Source organism: Peromyscus maniculatus, chromosome 3 (genome assembly GCF_049852395.1).
Source record: "Peromyscus maniculatus bairdii isolate BWxNUB_F1_BW_parent chromosome 3, HU_Pman_BW_mat_3.1, whole genome shotgun sequence".
NCBI lineage: Eukaryota > Metazoa > Chordata > Mammalia > Rodentia > Cricetidae > Peromyscus > Peromyscus maniculatus.
In genome coordinates this window covers 51,032,979-51,047,442 of record NC_134854.1, presented here as the reverse complement: position 1 = coordinate 51,047,442, position 14,464 = coordinate 51,032,979, and the positions used below count along the sequence as shown (strand labels likewise).

The 14,464-nt window shown below is 44.9% G+C and overlaps 1 protein-coding gene across 1 annotated transcript in view; it reads left to right on the top strand.

Moving 5' to 3' along the window:
* Tmem178b (transmembrane protein 178B) overlaps nucleotides 1–14,464 on the top strand; it is a 394,177-nt gene that overhangs the window by 127,282 nt on the left and 252,431 nt on the right. The window contains exon 3 of the mRNA XM_076566448.1: nucleotides 5,615–5,728. Coding sequence (XP_076422563.1) covers nucleotides 5,615–5,728 — 114 coding nt within the window. The remainder of the gene's footprint in view (nucleotides 1–5,614; nucleotides 5,729–14,464) is intronic.

Below are 14,464 nucleotides of genomic sequence, written 5' to 3'. Positions count from 1 at the left end.
CCAGGGTGTTCTGTACACATCTCCAGGTGCGCTGTGACATATACAAGTTTGGAAACCACGCCACTGTGCTGTTAGCTGAGCTAGGTTATTTTCTTTTCTTTTTGTCATATATCATCTAACAATGGGGACACGTTCTGAAAAATCTGTCCATAGGAGGTTTTGTTCACTTTGTGAATTTTATAGAGTGTGTTTACATGAATTAAGATTGCCATGACATCGGACATTAGCAGATGCTGTTATCTTAAGGGACCTCTTTCCTGTTTGTGGCCTGGCTTTGCTTGAAGTGATGTTGCATATGACTTTATTAGGACAACTGCCATGGAGAAAATGGGTATAGAGAAGAAAGGTAAGATCCCAGGGACATTTCTGAAGTAAGGTAGATAGAATTTGAAGACCATTAAAGAAGGGTCTCCCAGGGCAGAGGTGGCTTTAGGGATGATGTTATAGATAGAGGGGAGATGATGCTTTTAATAGACATTATGTAACTTGAGTGCAGGCTTGTGGGGTGGATTTGAGTTGAGACAGTGGAAATTGTCTGGTAGGTATGCTTTCTAGACCAGTCAAGAGAGGAGGGCAGGACAAGGTGTAAGGAGGTGTGTTGGGGAGGTGGTGAGGAATACCAGGGCATGTGAAAAGCCACAGGGGCTTTGTAGGTTGAGCCAGAGGTAGAGGGCCTGAAAACCGAAGATACAGGGGAAGAGTGTATAGCGGTCTCCAGAACTTTGTCTCCAGATAGAGGCTGTCCTGTTAGAGGGATGTCCGACAATAACTGGCAACTGGGCAGTTGTCCAAATATGATTTACAAGAAGGCATCAGTTTCACAAGGCTTTCTGTAAATTATTGTACTCCACCAATTGCCAGGTTCCCTGCTGACAGGGGGCCAGGGGGTCAAACAATTCAATCAGGTGCCACCAGTTATAAATTGAAAATCAGTGGGGTGCAAAATGGATTACCATCAAAATCCATTCAGGTGAAAAACCAAATTTCAAAACCCCTAACCTTGAAAAACCACCCCCTTCCTGATTCTTCACAATGCTCCGACACTAAGTTTTTAATATCCCCCAGATAAGCAAACGTCAATAGAAACCTCAGGAGGTTGGAAGTGAGGAGCAAAGCCATCCTATCCAGCCTCCCTTCGGGAACTTGCAAGTGTGGTGGGTTCTTGAATTAATGCCTTAGAAATTCTGTTAGATTCTAAAAGAGCAGCCCTCACACTTAGACAAGAACCACCTGGAAGGCTTTAGTGTTTAGCCAGATTCTAGCTTGGAGTTTCTGTGTATCCGGGGTTAGGTGTAAGATCCCTTTATAACAAGTTCCTATGGGATGCTCATGCTCCTGGGGCGACCTCTATGGATCTCTGCCCTAAGATGTAGGAACAGTTTGGCAACTTGACTATATAGTAAGCTGATTAATAGTGACTTTAAAATTTTTCTTTTCTTTTTTGAGATTATAATTACATCATTTCCCCCTTGCCTTCCCTTCCTCCCAACTCTTTCATATATCCTTCTTTACTCTCTTTAAAATCATGACCTCTTGTCTCATTAATTGTTGTTACACGCATGCATGTATATACATATGTATTCCTAAATATAACTGCTCAGTCTGTATAATGCTATTTGTGTGCATGTTTAGGGCCAACCATTTGGTATGGGATAGTTAATTCATGTGCTCTTCCATGGGTGAGACTATTTCTCCCATGCTTAGCACACCTTAGTTGTCTATAGTTCTTTGTGTAGGTTGAGACTTTGTGGTCTTTCCCCCATCCATTTTTGTGTATTTGTTGTTGTCCTTGTTTATTCAGCTCATGTTTAGGTAGTCATGTTGGTGAAACTATATGGGTGTAGCTTCTGACATTACTAGGAGACATGGTCTCACAGCATGAGAGTCCTGGTCCTTTGGCTCTGACGATATTTCTTCCTCCTCTTCACCAATATTCCCTGAGCCTTAGATGTGGAGATGTTTTATAGATGTATCTATTTGGACTGGGATCTACAAATCGGCACTTTGATCGATTGTAGTTTTCTATAATGGCCTCTGTTTCAAAGAGAAGTTTACTTGATCGGGGCAAGGACTACACTTATCTGTGGGAATAAGGACAATATTTGGAATGCTATTAGGGAGTATGCTGGACCAGGTAGTGAGGCCAGGGTTGTAATGTTCTTTAGTTCAAGAAACTGAGAAGAGAATGGTCCAAAGAAAACCTGGTTGATTTGAAAACCATGTGTTCAGAAATGAAGTTAGGAGGATGGGAAAAAAAGGGAAGATAGCCTTCCATCCTTATCACATTCTAGAAGACTGGGTGCTGAAAGTATACACAGTATCATTAGGGCTGTAGTAAGCTCTCTGGCCTGTGTGGAAACTTAAATTTATTTGGTTGCAAATTCTTTTTTTTTCTTAATTAAATTTTTAAAATTTATTTTACATCCCGACTGCAGCTTCCTCTCTGCCCTCCTTCCCTCCCCTCTCCCACCACCCTTTTGCCCCCCTCCCCAATATACCCCTCCTCCACCTCGGTTCAGAAAGGGGCAGGCCTCCCACAGGTGCCAACAAAGCATGGCATATCAAGTTGAGGTAGGACTAAGCACCTCCCCTTGTATTAAGACTGGGCAAGGCAAACCAGTATGAGGAATAGGTTCCCAAGAGCCAGCCAAAGCATTAGGGACAGGCCCCCCTCCCACTGCCAGGAGCCTCACTAGTAGACCAAGCCACACAACCATCACACATATGCAGCGGGTCTAGGCTAGGCCCATGCAGGCAGGCTCCCTAGCCATCTGTCCATAGTCTGTGAGCTCCCATGAGCTAACTAGTTGCTTCTATGAGTTCCCTTGTGATGATCCTAACTCTCCTGGCTTGGACAATCCTTCTTCCCTCTCTTCTAAAGGATTCCCCGGGTTTGGCCCAGTGCTTGACTGTAGATCTCGGCATCCACTTCCATCAGTCACTGGATGAAGGCTCTCTGTTGACAATTGGGGTAGTCACCAATCTGATTACAGGAGATGGCTAGTTTGGGCCACTATTGCTAGCTGGGGTCATACTTGTAGATTCGTGGGAGGTCCTTGTTGTGGCATGAAGCTTAAAAAGTCTTATTAATAAAAACAAACCCAGAGCCAGATATTGGGGTGAACACTGGAAGATCAGAGAGACAAAACAGGCCACAGATAACCTCACCTGGCTAACTTCTCAGCTGATCCTGTTTCCTCAAACTGGAAGCCTCTGAGTCTTCATCCAGAATTGATCTCAGCTGAACTGCTGCTCAAAAACCTAAAAGCTTAACCGACCTAGTTCCTGGTCCCCACACCTTATATACCTTTCTGTTTCCTTTCATCACTTCCTGGGATTAAAGGTGTGTGCCACCATGCCTGGCTGTTTCCAGTGTGGCTTTGAACTCAGAGATCTGTCTGGATCTCTGCCTTTGGAATGCTAGGATTAAAGGTGTGTGTGCCACCATTTTATGGCCTCTATATCTAATGGCTGTTCTATTCTCTGACCCCAGATAAATTTATTAGGGTGCACAATATTTTGGGGGACACAATATCACCACACCTTGTATTAGGTTTCTATCTAACCCTGAAATGCCAACCCCCACCTCATATCAAGACATTTCTTTCATTACTCTCTTCCTCCATCCACCCCTCAACCTGATCCCTCATGTTCCCATCCCCACCTGGCCCAAATCTACCCAAGAGATCTCCTCTATTTCCCCTTCCCAGGGAAATCCATGCATCCCCCTTTGGGCCCTCCTTGTTACTTACCCTTTCTGAGATATTCTTTATTTTACAGCTACTATTCACTTATGACTGAGTACATACCATGTTTGTCTTCCTGGGTCTGGGTTACTTCACTCAAGCTGATTTTTTTTCTAGTTCCATCAATTTACCTTCAAATTTCTGGATGTCATTGTTTTCAATAGCTGAGTAATACTCCATTGTGAAAATGTACCACATTTTCTTTACCCATTCTTCAGTTGAGGGGCATCTAGGTTGTTTCCAGGTTCTGGCTATTATGAATAATGCTGCTATGAACATAGTTGAGCAAGTGTCCTTGTGGTATGATTGAGCATCCTTTAGGTATACGCCCAAGAGTGGTATAGCTGGGTCTTGAAATAGATTAATTCCCAATTTTCCGAGAAACCACCATATCAATTTCCAAAAGTGGTGGTACAAGTTTGCACTCCCACCAGCAGTGGAGGAGTGTTCCCCTTGTTCCACATCCTCTCCAGCATAAGCTGTCACTTAGCCATTCTGATGTAAGTTGGACTCTCAGAGTCATTTTGATTTACATTTTCCAGATGGCTTAGAATGATGAACATTTCTTTAAGTGTTTCTCAGCCATTTGAGATTCTTCTGTTAAGAATTTTCTGTTTAGGTTTGTACCCCATTTTTAAATTGGATTATTTGTTTTTTTTTTTTTTTGATATCTAGTTTCTTGACTTCTTTATATATTTTGAAGATCAGCCCTCTGTCAGATGTGGGGTTGGTGAAGACCTTTTTTCCATTCTGTAGGCTGGTGTTTTGTCTTATTGACAGTGTCCCTTACCTTACAGAAGCTTTTCAGTTTCAGAAGGTCCCATTTATTAATTGTTGCTCTCATTGTCTGTGATATTGATGTTCTATTCAGGAAGTTGTTTCCTGTGCCAACACATTCAAGGTTATTTCCCCTTTTTTATTCTATCAGGTCCAGTGTAACTGGATTTATGTTGAGGTCTTTGATCTACTTGGACTTGAGTTTTGTGCATAGTGATAGATATGGATCTATTTGCATTCTTCTACATTGCCAACATTCAGTTATGCCAGCACCATTGTTGAAGATGCTTTTGTTCCCCATTGTATAATTTTGGCTTCTTTGTCAAAAATCAGGTGTTCATAGGTGTGTAGATTTATGTCAGGGTCTTCAATTTGATTCCATTGATCCACCTGTCTGTTTTATGCCAATATGAGGCTGTTTTTTATTACTATAGCTCTGTAGTAGAGCTTGAACTCAGAGATGGTGATACCTCCAGAAGTTCCTTTATTATACAGGATTGTTTTAGCTACCCTGGGTTTTTTGTTTTTCCATATGAAGTTGAATATTGTTCTTTCAAGGCCTGTAAAGAGCAAATTCATCTTTTAACTTGAAGGTGGTATATACATGTGTGTGTGCGCGTGCGTGCGTGCGTGCGTGCGTGCGTGTGTGTGTGTGTGTGTGTGTGTGTGTGTGTGTGTGTGTAGTTGTGTGTTAATGTGCATAGGTAGGCAAGAGGACACCCTCAGTGTTGTTGGTAAATATTGTTCCTCAGGTATAATCAACCTTTTTAAACTTTGAAAGTTGGTTTTCTTAAGATGAGGCAAATGTGGGCACCACTTTTTAAAAAAGCTTCTAGTAGTCCCAATTTTGATTCTTTCACTCTATGCATGACCCTAGAGATGTATTTTCCTATTTAAGGCAGTGCAATCTGACTGTAGTTTTACTTTCTTGTTCTTTTTGAGTCAAGCTTATTGCCCAGTATAAACTGTAGCTATCATCAGGCTCAACATGAAACATGTCTCTTTCTTCAGGATGGATGTGTGGATCCCCAGGATTCAGAAGAGGTGGTTACTGCCTCATTCACACTTGGTTTTCTATTTCTTTCTTCTAGGAGAAATTGAGAGATGCACGTACATCAAGTACCACTACTCCTCAGCAACCATCCCCAGGAACCTCACATTCAACATCACGAAGACCATTCGTCAGGATGAGTGGCATGCCCTACGTAAGTGCAACTGCATCTCTTTGGCTGTGACTGTGCTGTGATGTCACTTGGAGGGCTTTGGGGAGGGGACTGGACAACCTTCTGTGTTCCATGGATGGTCTCAGAACACTGGATCTACTATCTATGATGACCACATCTGTGGGGCAGAATTGCCTAAGTTGGTTCTGATTGCATTGTAGATTCATGGAGTTTGTTTTAGATTTAAAAAAGACCAAACCAACCAAACAAAACTCAAGCCATTATCGGTTAGACAGTGATCTTAATTCATTCTTATGGTAGGCATCTGAAATTTTACCTACCCCATGGGATCTGCTTTTGGGACTTAACTCCAGCGCATCTCCAAGTTGCTTGTAATACTATTGTGGCAACCTGCTAGTCCCCTGTGTTGTTATTTGTAAAGGGTGAGGTTTGCTTATGGATTCAGGCTGTACCTAGGGGATCTGCACCTAGATGCAGGTCATTAAGCAGGAGGGCTGGCTCTGCTTAAAGCTTCTGGGTGCCTTCAAATGATAGCAGCTGGCTTATGTGTGTTCACTCAGCAAAGGGCCAAATATCTATGCCCATTGGTTTGAGTATTTCTAGTCTAGGGATCCTTAGAGACTTGCATTATGATGAGAGAGTGACTTAATGAGCAAGCAGAGATGGTTAGCTATTTTTACACTTCTTCTCCATGGGAATCCACTGCCTGTCTGTGGCAAGAGAGCTCTCACTCACTGCTGGCCCCATTCTTCATGTTGATCTATCCATCCTGTGAAGAAGCATGATGCACGTCTATTGGGTTTGCCAGGTGTTTTTTCTACATCATTTTTTCCACCCAACATCCAAAGGAGTAGGCTCAATTTATAGTTGCATAAACATGAGCATTTCTTTATCTCCCCCTGCCCTGCCCCCGATAGCTAGACTCCCTTACTTGATGGACTCTGAAGAAGACAGTTCTTTAGGCTAGAGCATTCTTCTTCATTGTTATCTTCTTGCCTGGTTATCATTGCATTCATGGAGCCCACAGGGTGTAGTAGACTTTGGGGCTTGATTTTAGGCCTCCACAGCTTGGAGTGGGGAATGCAGAGTAAAATTAAGAAGTAAAATTAAAACATAACATTCACTGGTTTCAGTGGGGGGGGGGGGTGGGGGGGAACACAAAAATGGGTGTCCAGATGATGGCCCCTCAATGCCCCTGGTCTGCAATGACAGAGCAGGTGCCAGGAGATGGCCCTGCAAGCCATAGGGCTGTCACTTTAGAGGCCCTAAGTAGTATGCAGGGACAGAGAGCTAATGTTCAAAGAGTGTTCCCATGTGCTAGCCATCGAGTTAAGTATATCACATACATATTTAATTTCAATGTGAGATTGGCCTTAGAGACTCTAGTAACCAGGGTTATTAATTTCTTTTGGATGGTAGGCATGGAAGACGCCAAATATAGAAATATATGGTGATAATTTCTGATTTCTCACAATACGCCAGTCTAGTATAGTCACTTGAAGGGATGTTCAAGGTGCATAAGTCTTGTTGATTAGCCATACAAGTATAATAGATTCTGGGATTCATAATAAGATTCAGAATCTAAGAGGGAAAAATTACTGACATTTCCAATTCAAATGGACTCCGTCTGTCTGAAGTTCCCGAGTTTCTCTACATACCAGCCATGTACTGGATATCAAGGCCGTGGGGAGCTCTTTTAAGGAGCTAGAGTCTGGGGGTGGGGAAGGGTGGGGTTGGAGAGAGACACTCACAAAGCAAATAATTACAAGGCAATGTGATAATTACAACATAGTAGAATTGCTTTGAGCAATTAAAAGAGTTTGTGGGTTTTTTTTTTTTTCAGCCAGAAGGAGAATGATTTCAGTGTAAATTGCAGATACTTCAAGGGAAGCCTGGTGAACTCTATTGGCTGTGGCCAGGGTAGATGTCTAGAGTTGCAAGAGATTTTCCATCATGCCATCCTTGGAAGTATGCCACATGGCATCATCCAAGAGAGAGAGAGAGAGCTTTGTGGGGGTCCTCTTTGAGCTCTGTGTGTCTCCAGGGTGCTCATTCTCCAACTGTAGTGCTGTTGGGCTCTGAAAAAAAATCTAGCAGGCAGCTTCTGTAGCCAAGCAGTGTGCTGACTTCTATTTTTAACAAATCAAAGCCATTTCAACAATTGATACAAGCAAGGTCTCTAGCCCATGGTAGTGGGTGAAGTTGATGCTCCCCTTTGGTGACGGATTCATTTGCCTCTTTCATGAAGTCGCCTAATGGGCTATTAAGCTGGCAGAGAGCATTTGCCTGGCCTGACATCCATGACAGCTATTTTAAGCCAGAGGGCGAGTGAGCATCTGTCACAATTGAAGTTGGTCCTAAGCATAACCGGCAATGCCAGCATGATGGGAAGGCATGGTCTGTGTCCATGTTAATTTTCAGAGGTCGGATTTCGATGGCATGAGATAGGAAATAGGAACAAAAACCTCTTTTGGAATATAGTGGAAGAAATTAAACATTAGAAAACTCGTGTGATCAGCTCTGTAAAATGTGGGAAGACCCCACCCCCAACTTGATTTCTTGGTCTGGGGATGGAGCTCGGTGATGGAGCACTTACCTAACCAACATATTCAAGCCCCAGAATTTATCCCTATAACTGGAAAAATAAAAGCCACACCAATTTCTTAATACCATTGTGTGCTTTAGTAATCTAAAGGCTACAAAATAAATTAATCTGGTTATCATTTTGTAATTTGATCTTAATATCTGATGTTTCATAATTTTTCTCAGATAATTTTTTTTTTAGAGGAAGAAATAGGATGGGGGGGTTGTAACTTGTTTGTTATGAAATAACTTAAGACAAATATTTGCACTTTGGTTCACTTTGAGTCATACACTTTCCATTGGGAATTTGCATGTGACCTGATCACTGACCCCTGTTATAGGAAAAAAAAAAAAAAAGCTTTCAAGTAGGAAAAGGACAATTTGGCTTAAAGCTACATTACACATTTTGAAAAGTTAGCCCCACCAATGTGAAGCTTAACTTTGGGCTCTAGGCTCTCCCATCTCATGGTCATATGAATGGCAGATGAAAGGATAAAATGACCTGTAGGGTACTATGTTTCCAGATGCCAGTGTGTAAAATGCTTGCCCCATGGGTTAAAGGCTGGGGGGCGGTATTTGTACATATTTGCATGTGCACAAGTGAGGGCAACAGAGGCATGCTCTTTATGTTCCAGTGCTCTGAGCGAGTTGTGACAAGGTTCCGACCCTGGCTTGGATGGCAAGGGTTAGTGAGGTCTCACAGGCATCTTTTTCTCTCCCTTACCATGGGGGATGACAGAACTCCTTTTAGAGCTGCAATTGTGTCCTTGATCCACTCAAGCCTGGCTGTCCCTAAGCGTTGTCAACTTGCTTTAGTCCCAGATCAGGTGGGTGGCAGGGTTGAGGCAGCTGCCTCTGTGGGCTGTAGGTGTTCTGTTCCCCTCAGTCAGATCTCCTGCCATTTCCAGGGCTGGAGCAGGACAGGACAGCGTCAGTGGCCATCAAGGAGTAGACAGAGGCCTCAGGAGATAAACTTAGCCAGTGCCACTATTTGGATGAGTTGTCTGGTTTAATAGTCTACACATGATAGAATCTGATTACCAGTGGCCAGGGGAAGCTGGCTGGCCCTGCTCTGTCATTTCAATGGCTCTTCTCCCTCCTAGAATATACCCCTGTGGGCTTTTCACAACCTGTAATTCAGTCTGAGGGGGCAGCACTTGTTTAGTGAATCTGTGTCGTCAAGCACCCCACCCCCACCCATAACCCTGGTGGCTACCCCTAATGGCTCCACCTTTGTCCTTCCTCTTGTTATATCCTCTGACCTGTCTTGTCTGCATCACCAGGATCCTGCACACTTGCTCAAGGGATAGCAAGGGCAGATGGGTGGGTGGAGGGTGTCTCTGAGGGCCCTGAAACAGGGACCCAGCAACTGTGTTGGACTAGCGGCGACACCATGACAGACGCTGCTGGGGCAGACACTTGCCTGAGAGGTGGGAAGGTTGACCCTTCTGGTTCTGACTCCCTGATCTGCCTGGCAGGGACTCAGTGGGCAGTTGTGGCTGAGGTCCCCTGGTGAGAGCCCCGAGAGAACTCAGTCAGTGTGTTTTGCCATTCTTCTCGGTGTGGACATTTTGGCATGGCAAAAACTCATGGTTTTGCCATTCTGCTCGGTGTGGACATCTAAGGGGCTTCAACTCGGAGTTGGTTGCCTCCAGCAGTGAAGATCAAGGCGCTGGGACTCAGATCTTTTTCATTATCTTTTAAGAGGCTGAGAGCCAAGGAAACTAGGCTTTTTTTTCTTGAAGCCTCCTTCTGTGAGAACTGAGGGTTTAACTAATTAGATTGGATGGCCACATTGCACATTTCCAGCTGGTTGGGAGGGAACTGAAGGTGGGGGAAAGGGGAGGGAAGTAAGGAAGAAGGAATGGGAAGGGGAGGGAAGACATTCTTCTCTTGACTTTCTGGCCTCACCCAACACGGGCTCACACACATTGGCCTTGAAGCTCTGCCCCAGGTACTCAGAACATGACACAAGACCCAGGCAGGCCTGTGTTCACCTCTAGTGTGGGCATCCTGCACCCTTATCCTGTGCTGCAGCCGGCCACCTTATCAGTGTGATTGAGAACATTTGTGCCACAATGATCCATGCTGCAGCTAGCTGGGGGCTGCAGAGAAAGTCCAGCCTGTCTCAGAGAGGGAGAAGAGAGAGGAGAGGAGGGAGGGAAGAGAGGGAGACAGAGATGGGGAACTAGACTCTGTGCAGGAGACAAGGCATTGTAATCAACTGTTGGATAGTTAATTCTTGGGAATTGAAACATCCATCCTGGAAGGAGGAGAGAAACTCATGCAACTTAACAGGCTTAGGGAGTTCAGGAAGTTACAAGATTTACCCAGTATATGTATATGTATATGTATATGTATATGTATATGTATATGTATATGTATATGTATATGTATATGTATATGTATATGTATATGTATATGTATATGTATATGATGTATATGTGTGTGTATATGATGTATATGTATGTGTATGTGTATATGTATGTGTATGTGTATATGATGTATATGTATATGTATGTGTATGTGTGTATGATGTATATGTATATATGTACCTATTTATATAGCAGCACCAATGGCTGTGGAAAGGAACTACTCCCATCATCAGAGATGCCTGCAAGCTGTGTGGGGAGGGAACTGTAGGGATGCAGTTTTGTGAGCTGTCACCTCTGCTGGAGTGGACTTTTCAGTGATGCAGCCACCTTCGAGTTACCTATGTTCCACTCAATAACTCCTTGTCTATGCTGCTTTAAGTAACCCCAGTAATCATATGGGTACCCTAAGCTTGACTCGGGTGGAACGGTTTCTCTGTTGTCGGTGCCCCATTTGGGCTGAATGGGTGTTTGTTCATGTTCCCCCAACAAATAGCCAGACAGCATGGGCCCACTGCAGAGAGGGTCAAGAAATCACAGCTCAGAGCTGTCGTCCTTGCAGCGGACACCAAATGGCTGCTTAGTTCCTCAAAGCCCCGTCTTGGGGGACCAGCCCTGCCCAGGCTCCCGTGAGGGAAGCTGCTGCAACTGTGTAGACCAGACCTGGTCCGCCTCACCTGACCTGGCCTATGCTCTCTTCCTCACTATGTGCTCTTCCTAGAATTAAAGGACCTGTCTGCAACCTTAGCCTTCTTTCAGCTGTCCCCAGTCTTGCACCACAGGGGGTTTGTCACCTCTCTCTGTGACATTGCATTATGGCCTCAGACTTAGTTAGTTCCTTTCCTTTCTATGGCAACTCAAGCCAGTCCGTTCATCCGTAAACGGCTCTTCTCCAGTCTTTCTTCCTACCCGGACTTTGCAGACTTCCATATCTCAGAACAGGCTGGATTTCTGGCCCGTTCTTCCTCAGCCAACCGTGAGTGGTAAGATAGATGCTGTGGATCCGGGGGCTTGGGATAGAACCACCAATTGTGATGAGACACTAACCACCCCTTTGCTCACATGGGCTGTAGTGTTAGGCTGTTTCCTCAGTGGAATCCAGTCTGTTGCTGTAGCTCCTTTGTAGATAATGTAGGCAGGCCAGGGAGTGAGGAGCCACCTGGAGATCCATTTAGACTCAAAGGAGCCTCAGAGTAAAGACTCAGAATCCATGCCTGAACTTTGGCCCTCTAGCAAATTTTTCCCACCATTCCTGTTTTTGTCTTATATTATGTAAAGCAGCCTAATGAGGTAAACATCCCAGACATTAGGATCTTCGGTCCCCCGTGGTGCCTCAGCCATTTTCCTTCTTCTGCTTCCGTTTTCTGTGCCCAGCCAGTGCTAGCCTCTGACTGTGTGCAATCTGTTGTGAGCTGTCTCTTGCTTGCAAGAGTGGCATCCGGAGGGGCCTTTAGGAGCAAGAAACCATCTCTGGATTTGGGAAAGCTCCATAGCACAGAAATCCAACCAACAGAGCCTTGCTATATGTTGCCTGGTAACGAAAGAGCCTTGCTTTTTGCAAACCATTGCATGTCTCTCTGCCCTAGCTCCTGCAGGGAACATTGTAAACCTTTTGGGACATCCAAACAGCCTGCAGCCCAGAGCCTGCCCTGAGTCTGCTCTCCTCGCACCCCTGTGGTGTTACTGCAGCAAGCCAGGCAGAGAGCACAAACCCTTTAATAGGACATTGCACTTAGACCCCTCCTTTCGGCGGAGACTCAAGCAGGGACAGCTCTCCTGCCAGCACAGATGTACCTCTTTATTCCACTCTCAGGATTTTGCCATAACTCAGGCCCCTTAGTTTGATGAACCATTTGACCTTCCCTGGATAGCATTTTCTAAATTTACTTTTTCCGGGGTCTTACTCCACACTAAGGAGATGATTGCAGTAGCATACAGGTACTTTGAAATCATTATCACACATGTAAATGCCGATTCACCTGCTTAGCTAGTTGGTCTGGTAAGAGACAATGCTGAAAATGGGTGGGCGAGAAAGAGAGAGAGAGAGAGAGAGAGAGAGAGAGAGAGAGAGAGAGAGAGAGAGAGAGAGAGTTGGTTTTTGAGGGGAAGAGAAGGACATAGATCTGGAGTAGGAGTGGAGAGAGGTTTGGTACAGTCTTCTGTGTGAAAGACACCCATGCACTGAAACAACACCTGAGATCTATTGTGCTGGCACAGCCATGGCCTTCAAGCCACAATTCATCTGAATGTGCAGGTCCAATTTTGTGCTGGGAATTAGTCAGAAGTCTGGCCTGGAGGCATTCTCGCAGCTTCTACAGATTGGAAGTTGTTTTCTGCTGGCTGAGTAGACTGCTCTGGATGCCACCCGGGGGGGGGGGACGACTGGGCACAGCCCATTGGCCTCCTTTATCCGTTTGTTCGTTTACTCGTACATTATCCGTAGGGTGCTTTTGCTGTGAGAGTCCCCATGTTTGTTTGGTGCTAGAGGGGATATTAAAGGTATTCTGCTTCCCAAATTGGATGATATATTTTGAGGTGCTGGCCAGGCAAGGGACCAAACTGCTTGTTGTTTGGTGTTTATTGACTACAAAGAGTGTACAGGACAGTGTTGCCAATTTATATATATCATGAGTCCCAACTTCCATACTTAAATCAGGAAGAATTCATTGTGGGGAAAATAGAAGCACAATTTAACACCAGACTACCGGATCACAGAGGCAGGGTGTGGTTTTTATAGCAGGAACTGTGTTGGAGCTGCTGGTCTTGTCGCTTTTATGGGAGCTGTCCAAGCTCTAGGTGCTGACAAGGAAGCTCAGTGTTGTAGGTCAATCTGCCCAACAGTTAAGCCAATCAGAGCTCAGCATCTAGCATGGGTTGATACAGTGAAGAGGGGTGCTGTCCTTGGTGCTGGCATGCTGACCTGGCACCAAGGACAGCTCAGAAATGGCATGCTGAAGCAAGGCATGGGTCTAGGCATGCAGACTTCTGGCATCAAGGCCAGGGCAAAGAGTATGAAATCGTAGGTGTGGCTGTGGGATTCTGGACACCATGATACAGGAGGAGGCCTAGCCAAGGGGAATACAATCCTAGTTTTCCAAGAAACCTGAAGTGTTAGAGAAGAAAACTATGCAAGAGAAAACAGAGGCTAAGAGAAATCTGGGGCACATGGAAAAATGCTATGCCCACAATAAGATGTAAGGACACTTTAGTCAGAGCCACAGTTCCAACTCCCACTGGATTTAGTGATGGGATTAGGGAAAGAGGTTCTGAATATGGGTGGGACTGCAGACAGGTGTCTGGGAGTGGAAGATGACGAGGCATAACAGAAAGAGTCTCAATGTTCTAACTGTGGAGTCAGCCAAAGTCTTGCCCAGTCTTTTTTTTTTGGACAGGATTTCTCCGTGTAGCTTTGGAGCCTTTTCTGGAACTCACTCTGTAGCCCAGGCTGGACTCAAACTCACAGAGATCCACCTGCCTCTGCCTCCCGAGTGCTGGGATTAAAGGTGTGTACCATCACCATCCAGCTTCTTACCCAGTCTTATAGTTTTGGATCTAGGCAGTCAGCATCATCTGGAAATAGAAATGCAAATTCCTAGGTCCAAGTCCAGACACTGAATTGGAAGTTCCAGGGATGGGTCCCAGGATCCTGTATGATCCTGTTACCCATTCAATGTGGAGAACTTTTGGACTGGAGGGCATGCTGTGGGGTGTTCTGGCCAGAGATGGTGCAGGGAAGAAGAGAACATGGGTCCTGGGGGCTGGGAGATGGAGCTTACTTTAGCATGTCCTCTCACAGGGGCTG